This window comes from Rhipicephalus microplus, chromosome 9 (assembly GCF_043290135.1).
Source record: "Rhipicephalus microplus isolate Deutch F79 chromosome 9, USDA_Rmic, whole genome shotgun sequence".
Lineage (NCBI taxonomy): Eukaryota > Metazoa > Arthropoda > Arachnida > Ixodida > Ixodidae > Rhipicephalus > Rhipicephalus microplus.
Window position 1 is genome coordinate 81,536,464 of NC_134708.1, and position 15,164 is coordinate 81,551,627.

Genomic DNA, 15,164 nt, shown 5'->3' on the forward strand with positions numbered 1-15,164 from the left:
CGAAATTGCGGTGCTTTTGTGTGAAATGGGATTCAGATGTGCGGAAGACGAGGAAAGAGAAGACGCTTGAGACAACCGAGCGCTGACTCAAATTATTTAATTTCGAAACAAGCTACCACATACACAGCGAATAAAGACGTGACACACGCCATTCGCTCCACCCACACGTAATTCATATCGGTTATCTCAAGCCCCTTCTCTGTCTTCGTCTTGTGCACCTTCTCTTTCTATCTTACACCCCACCCAGACAGTCATCCTTGAATTTTTAACTCTGGTTAAGGGACTGCCCGCATGTAGTCTCATCTCGCAGTGCATGTCATGCCTCACGTTGGCGTCACGCAAGTCCCACGTTTATTACGCGTAAGCTGGTAGGCTGTACATGTGGAATTCCAGCGCTTGCTTGCCCGTGAACGTCAGCGTCGCCCAAGGGGCTAATTGGCCTGCCCGATCCACCGAAGCAATTGTGAATAGTCAGCGCCGAGAATCACGCTCCCGTAAAACCCACCACGACGGTTCATTGGTTGTGGCGCTCGATGGCTGACCCCCACGTGACGGGATCGAGTCCCGGACGCAGCAGCCACTTTGCCGATGAAGGCGAAAATGCTTGAGGCTCGTCCGCGTGCATAGGTGTAGGTATTCGCTGAAAAACCCCGGGAGGTCAAAATTTCAGGAGTCCTTCACTGTAACAACTTCGGAAATATTGTTTATGGACGTAAAAGCCTGAAGATTATTATTTTTTAATACACTCAAGCAGAAGAGCGAAGTGGAGGTGAAGCGTCATCTCCGGGTGTTAGACGCAGTTTACGCTCATAGAATCTCGCGTTACAAGCACAGTGGGAAGAAGACCGCACAACCGAAAATAACTAAATCGCAGAAGTAGTCAGATAATCACATGACGAGAGCATAACGGAATATATAATGTCGCATAATCAGACGAGAAGAGCAGGCAATCACAACATGAACACAAGTGAGGCGCAGGCGAAGCAATGCTATACCGCAATTCGTCCATCTTTCACGGAGAATGGGTGGAACTGACCTTTAGAACCCCCTCCCCCCCGTCACAGAGCGTCCTTCCCTGCGCGGCGCCCTCGTGTGCACGGTGGGCACGAAGCTAAACCGGAGCCTGGCCCTTCCCGCGGACGGCCTGTGCGACTTCGCCTTCTTCGACTCGCTGCAGCGGGACGGCGTCAACGAGCTGGCCGGACCGTTCGAAGAGAACTTCCGCCGCTTTGCCGAGCACGCCGCCCGGCACACGACCACCGAGTACGGTGCCGGGTTCGACTACCAGTGAGTGGAACTACTATAGTCTCTCTGGGGCTCTGCTGAATCTTGTCTCGCGTAAAAGAATGTGCTAAGCGCGGGGAATATCTTGGCAGACATGCCCCGCTACGTTGGAGAACCTATATTAAAGCACATTGCTGTTTCGCTTAGTAAATCGCATGTAGAACGCTAAAGCGCGAAGAAGTTCAGCCGAAGGAAAAGCCGACGTGCAAGCATCAATGACTTTCCTACACTTATTGTAAACATCCATGAAATACGCAGAATATATATATATATATATATATATATATATATATATATATATATATATATATATATATATATATATATATATATATATATATATATATATATATATATATATATATATATATATATATATATATATTGTCACGTGCTACAAAAGGTCTTCAATTAGGAAGAACTGAGCCGGCGGAGAGACGCACCGAAAACTGGCAAGATGGCTGCTTCAATAATAAACAACTGGCCAGAGCACGCGCTGCCCCAGAACATCGTCTTCCATTCTTGCGGGCAGCCATGGCTTGCGCTCGCCAAGCCCTAGGCGGGAAAACTAACGACAGCGACCTTCGGGGGCGAGGCCGCTGACACTCGACGCAAGCAAGGCCCCCCACCGACGCAAGCACGGACACGGAGCGATTCCCCGACGACAGCGACGAAAGCCAGAAGCAGATTTTCTCTGGATATACATGTGGTAGTCGACGGTCACCACGACGTTAGTGCGTTATTGGACACAGGTGCGGACTACTCGATCATAAGCGGGAAACTAGCAGCGCACATAAAGAAAGTTGTAACGCCTTGGTACGAAGCACAAATTCGTACTGCCGGCGGGCACGTAGTCACCCCAATCGGCATGTGCACTTGTGCACTATCAGAGTGAGCATTCGGGGACGTACGTTTCTCGCCAGCTGCCTCGTACTTCGTGACTGTTCCCGAGACCTAATCCTCGGAGTCGACTTTTTGCGGGAGCACGGCGCTATTATCGATCTTCGAGAGCGTACCGTGACGTTTTCGACAACTGGATCCTCCGACATACCTGACGACATCCGTGACAGCACGCTTCGCATTTCTGCCGACAGCATCACGTTGCCTCCGCGTTCAAGCGTCCTAGTTGATGTGGTGTCTGACAAGTTACGAGATGGTGAGGTTGTCACCGAAGGCAACTTGACGCTTTTGTTCGCGCTAGGTATCTGCGCTGCACGCAGCCTCGTCACGCTTTATGACGGACACTCTGCCCTACTTGTGACTAATTTTAGTAACGAGTACCGGCACCTGTTTCGTGACACCGCCATCGCTTTCGCCTACCCTATCGCAGACGTTTCTGAATGCTTCGCATTTACATCAGCCAACGACGGGCTTCGACCGACACCAAGCGACGTGACTTCACTACTTGGAAAAGTCGATGTCGACTCGACCCTCTCGGAACAACAACAGACCTAGCTACGTGAACTGCTATATCAATTTAAAGAGTGCTTCGCCTCCACCACGAAGGTTCGTCAGACACCGATCGCCAAACATCGAATAATTACGTATACCGACGCCTCGCCCATAAAACAACACCCTTACCGCGTTTCGGCAAAGGAACGTGACGTTATAAATACTCAAGTCAAAGAGATGTTGCAAGATGACATTATCCAACTTTCGAAAAGTGCCTGGTCATCTCCGGTCGTGCTCGTGAAGAAAAAAGATGGATCACTGCGCTTCTGCGTGGACTATAGGAAACTTAACAGCGTGACAAAAAAAGACGTCTATCCGCTGCCTCGCATCGACGATTCCCTCGACAGACTGCGGCGAGCCAAGTATTTTTCATCGATAGACTTGAAAAGTGGCTACTGGCAGATCGAAGTTGATGAACGAGATCGTGAAAAAACCGCCTTCGTCACACCGGATGGCCTATATGAATTCAAAGTGCTTTCCTTCGGCCTCTGTTCTGCACCTGCGACATTCCAGAGAATGATGGACACTGTTCTTACCGGTCTAAAGTGGCACACGTGCTTAGTTTACCTCGATGATGTTGTCGTGTTTTCTTCCACCTTTGAGGAGCACCTGAAGCGTCTGCAGACTGTGGTGGAAGCGCTCCGCTCTGCTAACCTGACACTAAAGCCAGAAAAATGCCATTTCGGTTACAAGGAACTTAAGTTTCTCGGCCATGTTGTCAGTGCGGATGGTATTCGACCAGACCCTGACAGAAGTACCGCCGTGGCCTCGTTTCCTGTTCCACGTGATAAGAAGGCAGTGCGTCGCTTTCTGGGGCTCTGCACGTACTACCGCCGCTTTATAGCCAATTTTTCTAGGATTGCTGAACCACTCACTCGACTCACTCGTGAAGATGTTCCATTCGTCTGGGAGGAAGAACAGGACGCAGCTTTCTCTGAACTACAGGAGCGTTTGCAGACACCACCAGTCCTCGCTCACTTTGACCAATACGCTGATACTGAAATTCATACTGACGCCAGCAACGTGGGTCTTGGTGCTGTCCTCGTACAACAACAAGAGGGCACAGAGCGAGTGATAGCGTACGCTAGCCGCACTCTTTCCCGCGCCGAGGTCAACTACTCCACGTCAGAGAAAGAGTGCCTCGCTGTTGTATGGGCCACTATGAAATTTAGGCCTTACCTTTACGGACGCCACTTCAAGGTAGTGACCGACCATCATTCGTTGGGCTGGTTAGCCAACCTACGGGACCCGTGTGGGCGACTGGCACGATGGAGTCTTCGTCTGCAGGAATACGATTTCACGATCGCTTACAAATCGGGCCGCAAGCACGAAGATGCTGATTCATTATCCCGTGCACCTGTCGAAGTTTGTGGCCACGACACCGAGGATGACGATGGTTTCCTTGGGGCCCTTAATACAACAGATCTGATTACGCGACAGCGTGCGGACGATGAAATTCGCGCAGTTATCGAAAACCTTGAAGGACGCAACTCGTCCACACCTCGATGTATTTCTCGAAGTCTGTCATCGTTCTGTCTGCGAGATGGGGTCCTGTATAAGAAAAACTCCAACGGCAATGAGAGAACCTATCTTCTAGTCGTGCCAACAGACATGCGTGACGACATTCTTCTTGCCTGCCACGATGAGCCCACATCTGGTCACTTAGGTTCCTCTCGAACTCTCGCTCGAGTTCGACAAGCATACTACTGGCCTAAGCTTTCTGCATCAGTTAAGCGATACGTGAAAAGCTGCCGGGAATGTCAACGCCGCAAATCCCCGCCACTAAAGCCCGCGGGGCTTCTTCAACCAATAGAACCACCCAGAGCGCCATTTGATCAAATAGGAATGGATTTACTGGGGCCCTTTCCACTATCATCTGCCGGCAACAAGTGGATCGTAGTAGCCACCGACTATTTGACGAAGTACGCCGAAACAAAGGCACTACAACGTGCTACTGCTTGCGACGTCGCCCAATTCTTTATGGACCAGATCGTTCTTCGCCATGGCGCCCCGTCGTGCGTAATCACAGACAGAGGAACAGCATTCACGGCCCTGCTCATTCATGACGTATTCAAGCTCAGCTACACGAGCCATCACAAGACCACGGCATATCATCCACAGAGCAACGGCTTGACAGAGCGACTCAACAAGACCATCGCTGACATGTTATCTATGTACGTAGATGTCCAGCATAAGACCTGGGACCAGGTGCTACCGTACGTCACATTCGCGTACAATACGGCCGTCCAGGAAACTACTCGATTCACGCCTTTCCGTCTTGTCTATGGACGTGAGGTCCAGATCATGCTGGATGCGATGCTTCCACACAATTGCGATGCTTTGATCACTCCTGATGCTGTGCAGCTTACCCGCAGTACGCCGAAGAAGCACGCCAGTTAGCACGCCTACACATTACGCACCAGCAGAATACAGACGCATGCCGCTACAACGCTCGCCATCGACAAGTTGAATACCATCCAGGCGATCAAGTTTGGGTGTGGACTCCAGTTCGATGCAAGGGATTGTCTGAAAAACTGCTAAGTCGCTACTTCGGACCATACAAAGTCTTGCGACGCGTGAGCGATGTGAACTACGAGGTAGTCCCTGACGGCGCCTTCTCACCACGACGGCGAAGGCACTCCTCAGAGATTGTCCACGTGGTGCGCCTGAAGCCGTACTTCACGCGGTAGTGCGACTGCGCATGAACCATATCGCTGTTTTTGTGTATGTGCGTATTTTCTGTTGGTTCGCCCCGACTTTGCCTTTGTGCTTTCCGAGCATCAGAGTGATGCCTTTTTTTTTTTTCTCAGAGGGGGAATAATGCCACTTGGCCACTAGTTACGGCGAGCGCAAGCCATGGCTGCCCGCGAGAATGGAAGACGATTTTCTGGGGCAGCGCGTGCTCTGGCCAGTTGTTTATTATTGAAGCAGCCATCTTGCCAGTTTTCGGTGCGTCTCCCCGCCGGCTCAGTTCTTCCTAGTTGAAGACCTTTTGTAGCACGTGACAATATATATATATATATATATATATATATATATATATATATATATATATATATATATATATATATATATATATATATATATATATATATATATATATATATATATATATATATATATATATATATATATATATATATATATATTGTAACAGCGAGCTGTTATAAGATGGTTTTATTTACAGGAGGTGAACGATGGTCGTTTTGCGGCAGCACACTGCGATCGTGCCAAGACTCTTCGTCTTCCTCTGCTTCTCTTCTCTACCCTTTTCTAGTCTGTTACATTCCCCCGCAATCAGACGAAGCCCGTAGGGCGAGTTATGATGCACAAGGAGGGTGGAAAGGTTTCAGGCGAGCCACGTGAGTGAGCTGCGTTCTGCTCGATCGTCGACCATTGGACAAAAGACGAGCTATTACGTAAGTGAGCTGGCTTAGACGCTCCAAAACTACAAATGTTCCTGAATATCGTGACAGAAGCTTTTGACACAATCCACGCTTGCGTTGTGGTGTCCAAAGTAACACCAAGTCACCTTTTTCGAATAAAACTGGTTCGTGATGGTCGTCGTATCGTTCCTTCGAACGACGTTGAGAGGCCAGAGTACGAAGACGAGCGATACGACGGGCTTCTTCCGCGAGGCACAGGGTGTTTGATACAGAGTCGTCATTGTGTAGAATGAAGGGTAAGAAAGTGTCTAGAGGGCTTAGTGGCAACCTTGCGTACAACAGATAAAATGGGCTGAAGTTCGTTGTTTCATGTTTTGCCGTGTTGTACGCGTACGTGATAAAAGGCAGCACTTCATCCCAGTTCTTATGATTGGAAGAAACGTACATGGCAAGCATGTTGGTCAGCGTTCTGTTTGTCCGTTCAACGAGGCCATTCGTCTGTGGGTGATACGGTGTGGAATGACGGAACTGTGTCGTGCACATGCGTAGTCATTCTTCAACGGCATCGGCAGTGAACTGGCGGCCACGGTCGCTGATAATAACACGCGGTGGGCCATGGCGAAGGACCACGGAGTGAAGCAAGAAGTCCGCCACGGATGCAGCGGTAGAAGAGGGAATAGCTGCGGTTTCGGCATACCGCGTAAGATGATCTACGCAGACGATTATCCAGCGCTTCTTATTGTTAGATAACGGAAATGGACCCATAATGTCAATTCCTACTTGTTCAAAAGGTGTGCTGGGTGGTGTTAACGGCTGAAGGGGACCTGGTGTAGCGGTGGCCGGGCGCTTGTGACGTTGGCACGTCTCGCAGCTAGCGACGTAACGCTTCGCCGTTTCGTACATCTCGGGCCAGTAAAAGCGTTCCTGCGTGCGTTTCAGCGTTCTAATGAAGCCGAAGTGACCGGACGTCGCATCGTCATGCATGGCACGTAGAATTTCGGAGCGAAGGCTCTCGGGGACAACTAGAAGAAAACGTGCTCCAGGTCTGGAGTAGTTAGTTTTATAGAGCAACTTGTCTCGGACCGTAAAGCGACCACTGTGTTGGGAGGCACGTGCGGCGGCAAAAAGAGGATCCAAGTTGAGATCGTTGCGTTGTTCTCTCTGGAAATCAGCCGCGTTGGGGAACGTGCTTGTAACAGCAGCAAGGCATTCGTCAAAATTCTCAGCATCGCAGTCAGTAGTCGCAAGAGGAATCCGGGAGAGGCAGTCTGCGTCAGCGTGACGACGGCCGCTCTTGTACGACACCGTAAAGTCGTATTCCTGAAGTCGCAGCGCCCAACGTGCGAGGCGGCCAGAGGGGTCACGCAAACCGACCAGCCAGCATAACGAATGGTGATCGGTAATTATCTTAAATGGCCTCCCGTAAAAATGACAACGAAACTTCTGTACAGTGAAAACAGCTGCCAGACATTCCTGTTCCGTAACTGTGTAATTGCGTTCTGATTTGCTCAGGCAACGGCTGGCATATGCCACGACATGCTCTGCGCCATTGTGACGTTGTACAAGCACCGCGCCTACACCGATACCACTAGCGTCCGTGTGGACCTCAGTCGAGCAAGATGGATCGAAGTGACGCAACAGTGGTGCTGACGTTAGTACAAACTTAAGTTGTGAGAATGCGGCGTCACACTCTGGTGTCCAGTTGAAGGTTGCATCCTGTCGCAAGACGTTTGTCAGCGGATACACGATCTCCGCAAATCGTGGAACAAAACGACGAAAATATGAGCATAGGCCGACAAATGATCGAAGTTCTCGTGCGGACTGCGGTGATTTAAAAGAGCTCACTGCTTCTATCTTGCGAGGATCGGGTCTGACGCCATCCTTGTCGACCAAGTGCCCCAGCACGAGAGTTTGACGTTCGCCAAAGCGACATTTTTTAGAATTCAGAACCAGCCCGGCTTTTTCGATGCAGTCGAGAACAAGACTGAGACGGTTGTTATGTTCCTCAAACGTACGGCCAAAGATCACAACATCGTCAAGGTAGCACATGCATATCTCCAATTTTGGACCACGTAATACTGTCTCCATAAATCTTTCAAAGGTGGCTGGAGCATTACAAAGGCCAAAAGGCATGACATTAAATTCAAATAAGCCATCCGGAGTTATGAAAGCAGTCTTTTCTTTGTCGCCGGGTTCCATAGGTATTTGCCAATAACCTGACCCCAAATCAAGCGTTGAAAAATAGGAAGCGGCATGCAAACAATCTATGACGTCATCAATCCGTGGTAAGGGATATACATCTTTCTTCGTCACAGTGTTTAGACGCCTGTAATCTACGCAGAATCTCCAGGAACCATCCTTTCTCCTGACAAGAATTACCGGGGCTGCCCACGGGCTGGACGACTCTTGCACGACCCCTTTGTTCAGCATGTCCTTTACTTGTTCGGCGATAACTTTGCGCTCAGAGGATGACACTCGGTAGGGCTTTTGGCGGATGGGGTGTGCAGAGCCAGTGTCTATTCTGTGACGAGCGCGGGACGAGGGTAACTGAAGGGGTGCATCTCTATGTTTGAAGTCGAAAGCAGCAACATGCCGGGAAAGGACCCGCACCAGCGCTTGCCGTTCCGTCGTACTGAGAGTCTTGCTGATCATAGCGAGCATTAGATCTTCATTATGGCGAATATCACAAGCAGAGGAAGAGGGGGGGATGTCCGTAGCTATTGCTGCTATCGAGTTGCATAAGGCTTCATCAAAGAGAGCTATCTTCATCCCGCGAGGAAGCACAACCGGCGTGGCAGAACAGTTCAGCGCCCACAATGTTGCTACTCCTTTCGTCATGCACACAACAGAACAAGGCACAAGTATGTCCTTCTTAAAACAGTTCTTGCGCAGAGGCCCCACTACGAGGTCAACACAAGCATCATCAACCGCTGTGGAAGAGACTCGAACGGGTGTCAGGCACCAAGATGGTGCTATCACTTCATCAATCACACTAAGTGTGTTCCTGTCTTCGCCACGGTAGTCTTCTTCGGAAAGCGACGGTAGAAACAAATTGTTTAGTGATATTTCCCTACTACCACAGTCAACGGAAGCACCGCATTGCTCCAGGAAATCGATACCAAGAATGACATCGTGCGAACAACGAGATAGAACCAGAAATTCCGATACAAATACTTTTCCAGCCAATGAAACACTGACAGCACATACACCAAGAGGATTAAGCCACTCGCCGCCTACACCACGAAAGGTGATTGTATCGTCCCATGAAAACATAACTTTGCGACCTAAGCGGTTTCTGAAGGCGAGGCTCATTACAGACACAGTCTCCCCAGTGTCAACTAACGCCAGCGTCGGTATTCCATCAATCAACACATTCACTTTGTTTTTGATCATAACAATAGGCAGAGGTATATCTTGAAAAGACCGTCCGGCGACCTCACCTCCATTGGCCGCGGATGCTAGTTTCCCGGCGGCGGAGAAGAACGACGCAGAGGAGACGGCGAGCGACGAGAACGGTTGGATGGTGGTGTCAAACTCCGCTCGGATGCTGGCGAATCACTGCGTCTGGTCTCGTGCAAAAAACGGTCCCTTGGAAACAAGTCGGTTGTCCGCAGGTCATATGAAGCACCGGGTCTTAGTGGCGAAGACATGGCTGGTGTCCTTCGTGATTGGCGGCGTTGTTGGCGGCAATACCGAGCAATATGCCCAGTGAAACCACAGTTGTAGCACACGGGAGGGTCACGGTTTATACTGTATTCATCGGAACGAATCCTGGGCCGCTGCTGTCGGCGAGGAAGTTCGTTATCAGGCGAAGAACGGGTTTCTGCCATTCTCTGGAATCCACTGTATTCGCCGTAAGTCGCATCTTGGTAGTAGGGTCGGTACTGTCCTTGCCGCAGCGGGACGTAGTCCGGCTGAGAACCCTGAGTATAAGAATGTGGCTGTGCTCGTCGTGATCGTGCGTCATATGCAGGGCTTCTATCGTATAGACGTGGCTGATACTGAGGTGTGGCATCAGAATCCTCAAAGCCCTCCGCCACTCGGTGCGAGGAGAATGAAGCAACGTTTCGCTCGAACTCTGGTGGCTGATAGGGAGGATGAGTGCTTGGGCGGTTTGCCACTTGCGCGTACAGGCCGAGTTCTTCACGTACAATCTGCCGGATTGTTGTTGCAAGATCAAGCGCCTGGTTGCTGTCTATGCTCGCGATGGTCGTCACATTGGGCAGCCTGCCGAACTTTGGCGTGATGCGCCTCATCTTTAGTTGCTCAAAATTGCGGCAATGACGAATGACATCGGTGACAGATGTCAAGGTGTCTTTCGCGATGAGGAAACTGTAAACATCCTCGGCGATTCCTTTTAGAATGTGCCCGACTTTGTCTTCCTCAGACATTCCGGAGTCAATGGTCCTACATAGCTTTATGACTTCCTCAATGTAGGTCGTGCAACTTTCACCTGGCATTTGAGCGCGTTGCATTAGCGTCTGTTCTGCTCTTTTCTTTATCGTTGTTGGGTCGTCGAAACGCTCTTTGATTTCAGAAACAAATCTATCCCACGTCGTTAGCGTTTCCTCCCGATTCTCGTACCACATTCATGCAGTATCGGTCAGAAAGAACACGACGTACAAAAGCTGAGAAGCGGCATCCCATTTGTTAGCGGCGCTCACCCGTTTGTAATGGATGAGCCAAGCCTCGACGTGTTCATCTGGTCTGCGGGCAAAGGGACGAGCATCTCTCAGTTGTGGAGCCGAACTGGTCGGCGCAGAAGTCGAGAGGGGTCGGTGTTCATTTGCGTTGTGGGACATGTCCAGCCCAGATAGATTCGGTGGAAGTCCAGCAATGCGACGGCTCCGTCGAAGAACTTGCGGTTCACCTTCCGTCTTCGGGTGTCGATTACCCAGCACGTCCACCACAACTGTAACAGCGAGCTGTTATAAGATGGTTTTATTTACAGGAGGTGAACGATGGTCGTTTTGCGGCAGCACACTGCGATCGTGCCAAGACTCTTCGTCTTCCTCTGCTTCTCTTCTCTACCCTTTTCTAGTCTGTTACAATATATATATATATATATATATATATATATATATATATATATATATATATATATATATATATATATATATATATATATATATATATATATATATATATATATATATATATATATATATCTGTGTGTGTGTGTGTGTGTGTGTGTGTGTGTGTGTGTGTGCGTGTGTGTGTTAACATTACTCTTTACATCATTCGTAGCGAGGGTCTAGTTCTGGCAAACTCCGTCCACTTGTATTCTACGGGTTATTGGTCGACAGCCGGCTCGTAAAAAACAAAACAAAAAGAACATAGCGTGCGAAGTTACGCCAGCCGGCAGAAAAACAATGTTCCGCACCCAACGCCATAGTTCCGATCGGCGCTGACTGACACTCCAGGGTTAAAATGCATAGATATACTTAATGAAGTGAACGGGGGGATGACCATTGCTGTAGCTGAATCGGCAGAGCATCGGACGCGTAAGTATAAATGGATGCAGGTTCGGTCCGTGGAGGTGGAAAGAGACCTCTTCGTTCACATTACTTTTGTCACATTTCGTGTCATATATAAGTACTACAAATAACATCTATACTTTTCTCGGCACTATTGTCCGTTAGCTCTCATTGATATTAAATATATATAATGTTATTCTTTTTTCAGTGCATTTGAGGAAATGGACGATATTCTGTCCGACCCTGCGACAAAGGGCCACCTGACGAGCCTCTGGAAGCAACGAATTTTCCATTTCGGATACCTGAACACCCCGTATTCTGATTTTTCTCACGATAAGTTCACGCAGCTGCTGGAAATACTGAAGGTAAGGCTGAAATGTAAACCGCTTTGAAGGAACAATACACCTAGTGTTTTCTAACAATCATTGTGGCTCAGATGGTCGTGGAGTGATAGACTAACAATGTTACAAAAGCGCTTTTTGTGCGTCACTCTCATCGTACACAAAATATAAGACGGTCGTGAATATTGTCACGACGTCAAAACAGAGGTCTTGCCGCAGAGATTGACACACCAGAAGCAGACCGATCTTTTTAATTAGAACGCGCAAGCGAGTTCTTCTTTATCGTCCATTTCGTAGTCCTTCGTGGCACATGCACAACTGCCATCGTCTTTCTTGAGCAAGCACGTGACAATATTATTAACACAAGCTTTTCTGTTAAGTACCCTCTACGCCTTCGTAAGATGTAACTAATTGTGGGGAATGTGCTGCCGTAAAATTCTGACATGTTATGAAATGTGGTCCCCCGGTAAGCATTAACGCAATAACGTCACGAACCTTCAAAGACAGAACTAATATAATAGTCGGTTTCAACCTACGAATAAATACATGCTCCGCCCCCAGAATCCCAGCACGTCTGTTATCGATCTATGCAACAGAACAATGATTGGCGATTTCAGTTTGAATCATAAGCACTTTTCTATTGATAAATACTATGCATATTATGAATTAAAATTTCGTCGTTTCTAGTTAAACTGTTACGTTTGGCTTAACAGTGAAGTCAGAACTTTTGATGAAATTTTCCAAATAAAATTCTTCGTCTGGAAGCTATTGAAATGAACAAGTGTCTGCAAGGCCAACCCATATCCTTTAAATACGTGAACAGCCCTGACGTCACGCAATTGAACGATTGCAATTAGTGGGGAATGGAAATTTTGCCTGGTCTGGACTGTAACCGCTGTGGGCGGAGCTTGCATTCATTCTGAGGATGAAACCGACCATAAATGTGTGCATTAATTGCTTTCTAACATAGTTACGTATAATACAAATGGTAAAAATTTACTAGTGCTTTGTAAAGTGAACATATTTAGTGCATGGGTCCTTATTTTCTCCTTGAAATATTTGAAGTGCAAATTAATAATGGCAGCATTGCATGTTGCCGATGTTCTCGGCCACATTTATTTTGCAAGTTCCTGCTTCGCGAACTTTGCCAATATTTGATGAACAGGAACTTCATATGGCATTTTCTGCAATCCAGCTTGACTCGGTTACACTTGCTACCTTTCGTCATTTTCTTTACAGCATGTATTTCACATGCCTATAATCTAATTCAATTCTACATACCGATAAGAGCTAACAAAGTGGAACGATTAACGAAGGGTGAAATTCCTCTAGTGCCTGTTTATATTTGCTGTTTTGAAAACGACTGGGTTGTTTTGAAGCTCCAAGCCCTGCGAAGGGTTGAAGCAGTAACATTTAGAGTATACTGTGGTCGCGGGGGGATATTTGCGCAGACCGTGTCCTCGGTGATGCGAGATAAGAGCACCGCGGAACGCCCCTCATACACCATCTTGGTGGCTGCCATGCACAGTGACCTGTGGATCAAACACGCCACGCACGTTTTTAGGTACGCAAAGATCATATCATTTATATAGATTGCTTCCGCTTGACGTAACTGACGCAGCTTTTGAAAGAAATTGGTGCTCCATGATGGCGGATTTGATGACAAAGTTGCGTCTGTGTGAAGACGACACGGCACGAACGTTTCTGTGCGTCAGTAAAGAAAGAGCATGCAGGCGATGTTTTCGTAACGTTAATGTGACATCAGGGACATGGCTTCCCCACATGCTAGTGCTCCAACACGGCGCTTTCAGTTACGTCAGTGGAAGCCATATATTGTTGCGAGAGGAGGTGCAACAGGAAGAGTGTTTTACGCAAAGAAATTGCAAAAGTTGCGTAGTAGAAAAAAAAATCGTCACTTCTGATAGGACAGTGAAGTATTTATTTCGGACGTCTATTCGCTATGAGGGCTATCGGGAACGCACTAACTGCGGCTCAGAGATCACTGCGTAAGATACGTAACTTCTTTGCATACAGTGCATCCAAAAATTTCTTTCCTGGCACCTGCGCGTCCTTCTCCTGCGCAGTACAAACATCTCATGTAATATATCTTAGTAAAGAAACGGAAACTTACGGGCTCGTTTTTCTTCGTTAGACACGATATTAATGAACACAAACAGTATGCCGATTCTCGTCAATATTATTCAACAAGATAAGAAGGCTCAATTTATCCTGGTGATATTCTCTTTTACAGGTCACCCATATAGACTTGTGGTTTCGTGATTAATGTGGAACAAAAATGTGCGTGCTCACTTTTCCATAAGTTATTGTTTTTTGGACTCAATACATGTTTATAGTGTTTATCTTGTATCCTCATAAAATTTACATAACGCAACTGGTCCCTCAGTTAGAAAGCAAGCCTTAGTCAGGAGTGAGTACGACCTTGAGACTTTCTCTTCGTGGTTTGTTTGTATTATTTCTTTATGTTCGAAAATGAGTATTCAGCTACAAGTGAGTAGAGTGACGGTTTCGCCAAAAGCTCAATCAGTGAATGCGACCTTTACCCTTCTCACATTTCAGTTTGTTGCTGAGCAACAAATTGAAATGTCATACAAGGTAAGGATTGCAGTCAACTGCTAAAGCACCAGACTTTGCACAACCAAATCAAACGCTTACGCAAGAAAACACGGCCGCGAGAGAAGCGATCCACTCGCTAGCTATTGCTTCAACGCCAGCAGTGGTGAGAACACAGTACGCATAAAGGTATGATACGCCCGCTTATTCCTCTCAAGACAGGACGAGCGCGACTACCACGCGCTCATCCATCAAGATTCGCTGTTCCTGCTGCAGCCGTGCCATCCCCATCCTCCTCCTCCTCGTATATTCTTCATGTGCCTTTCGCGCGACGGGGACGATTGTCGCGATTTCTCATCGGCTTCCCTTGCGCGATTTCACTCTCACGTATAAGATATAACGCGTTGGTATAGTGCTATGACCCTTAAACTTTATACGGAAAATCACGGCGACCGTCGACGCTGACGCCGAGAACGCGTTTGGAGTGTTCACTAATTGTTAAAGATAAACTATTCCCTTCAAGTTGTTTCGTTACTTATGCGAACCACGCAAATATTTCAGCGAAAAAAAAAATCGAAGCATATCCTCGAAGCGAATTATGATGAGTGGGCGAAGCTCGGAAAGACCATTCAGGTCATCGCAAATCCCCCGTA

General features: G+C 47.9%; 1 protein-coding gene across 1 annotated transcript in view; it reads left to right on the top strand.

Annotated features, from left to right (window-relative positions):
• LOC142771944 (uncharacterized) overlaps window positions 1-15,164 on the top strand; it is a 42,845-nt gene that overhangs the window by 17,733 nt on the left and 9,948 nt on the right. The window contains exons 10-12 of the mRNA XM_075873952.1: window positions 1,065-1,287; window positions 11,808-11,964; window positions 13,392-13,504. Of these exons, the coding sequence (XP_075730067.1) occupies window positions 1,065-1,287; window positions 11,808-11,964; window positions 13,392-13,504 (493 nt within the window). The remainder of the gene's footprint in view (window positions 1-1,064; window positions 1,288-11,807; window positions 11,965-13,391; window positions 13,505-15,164) is intronic.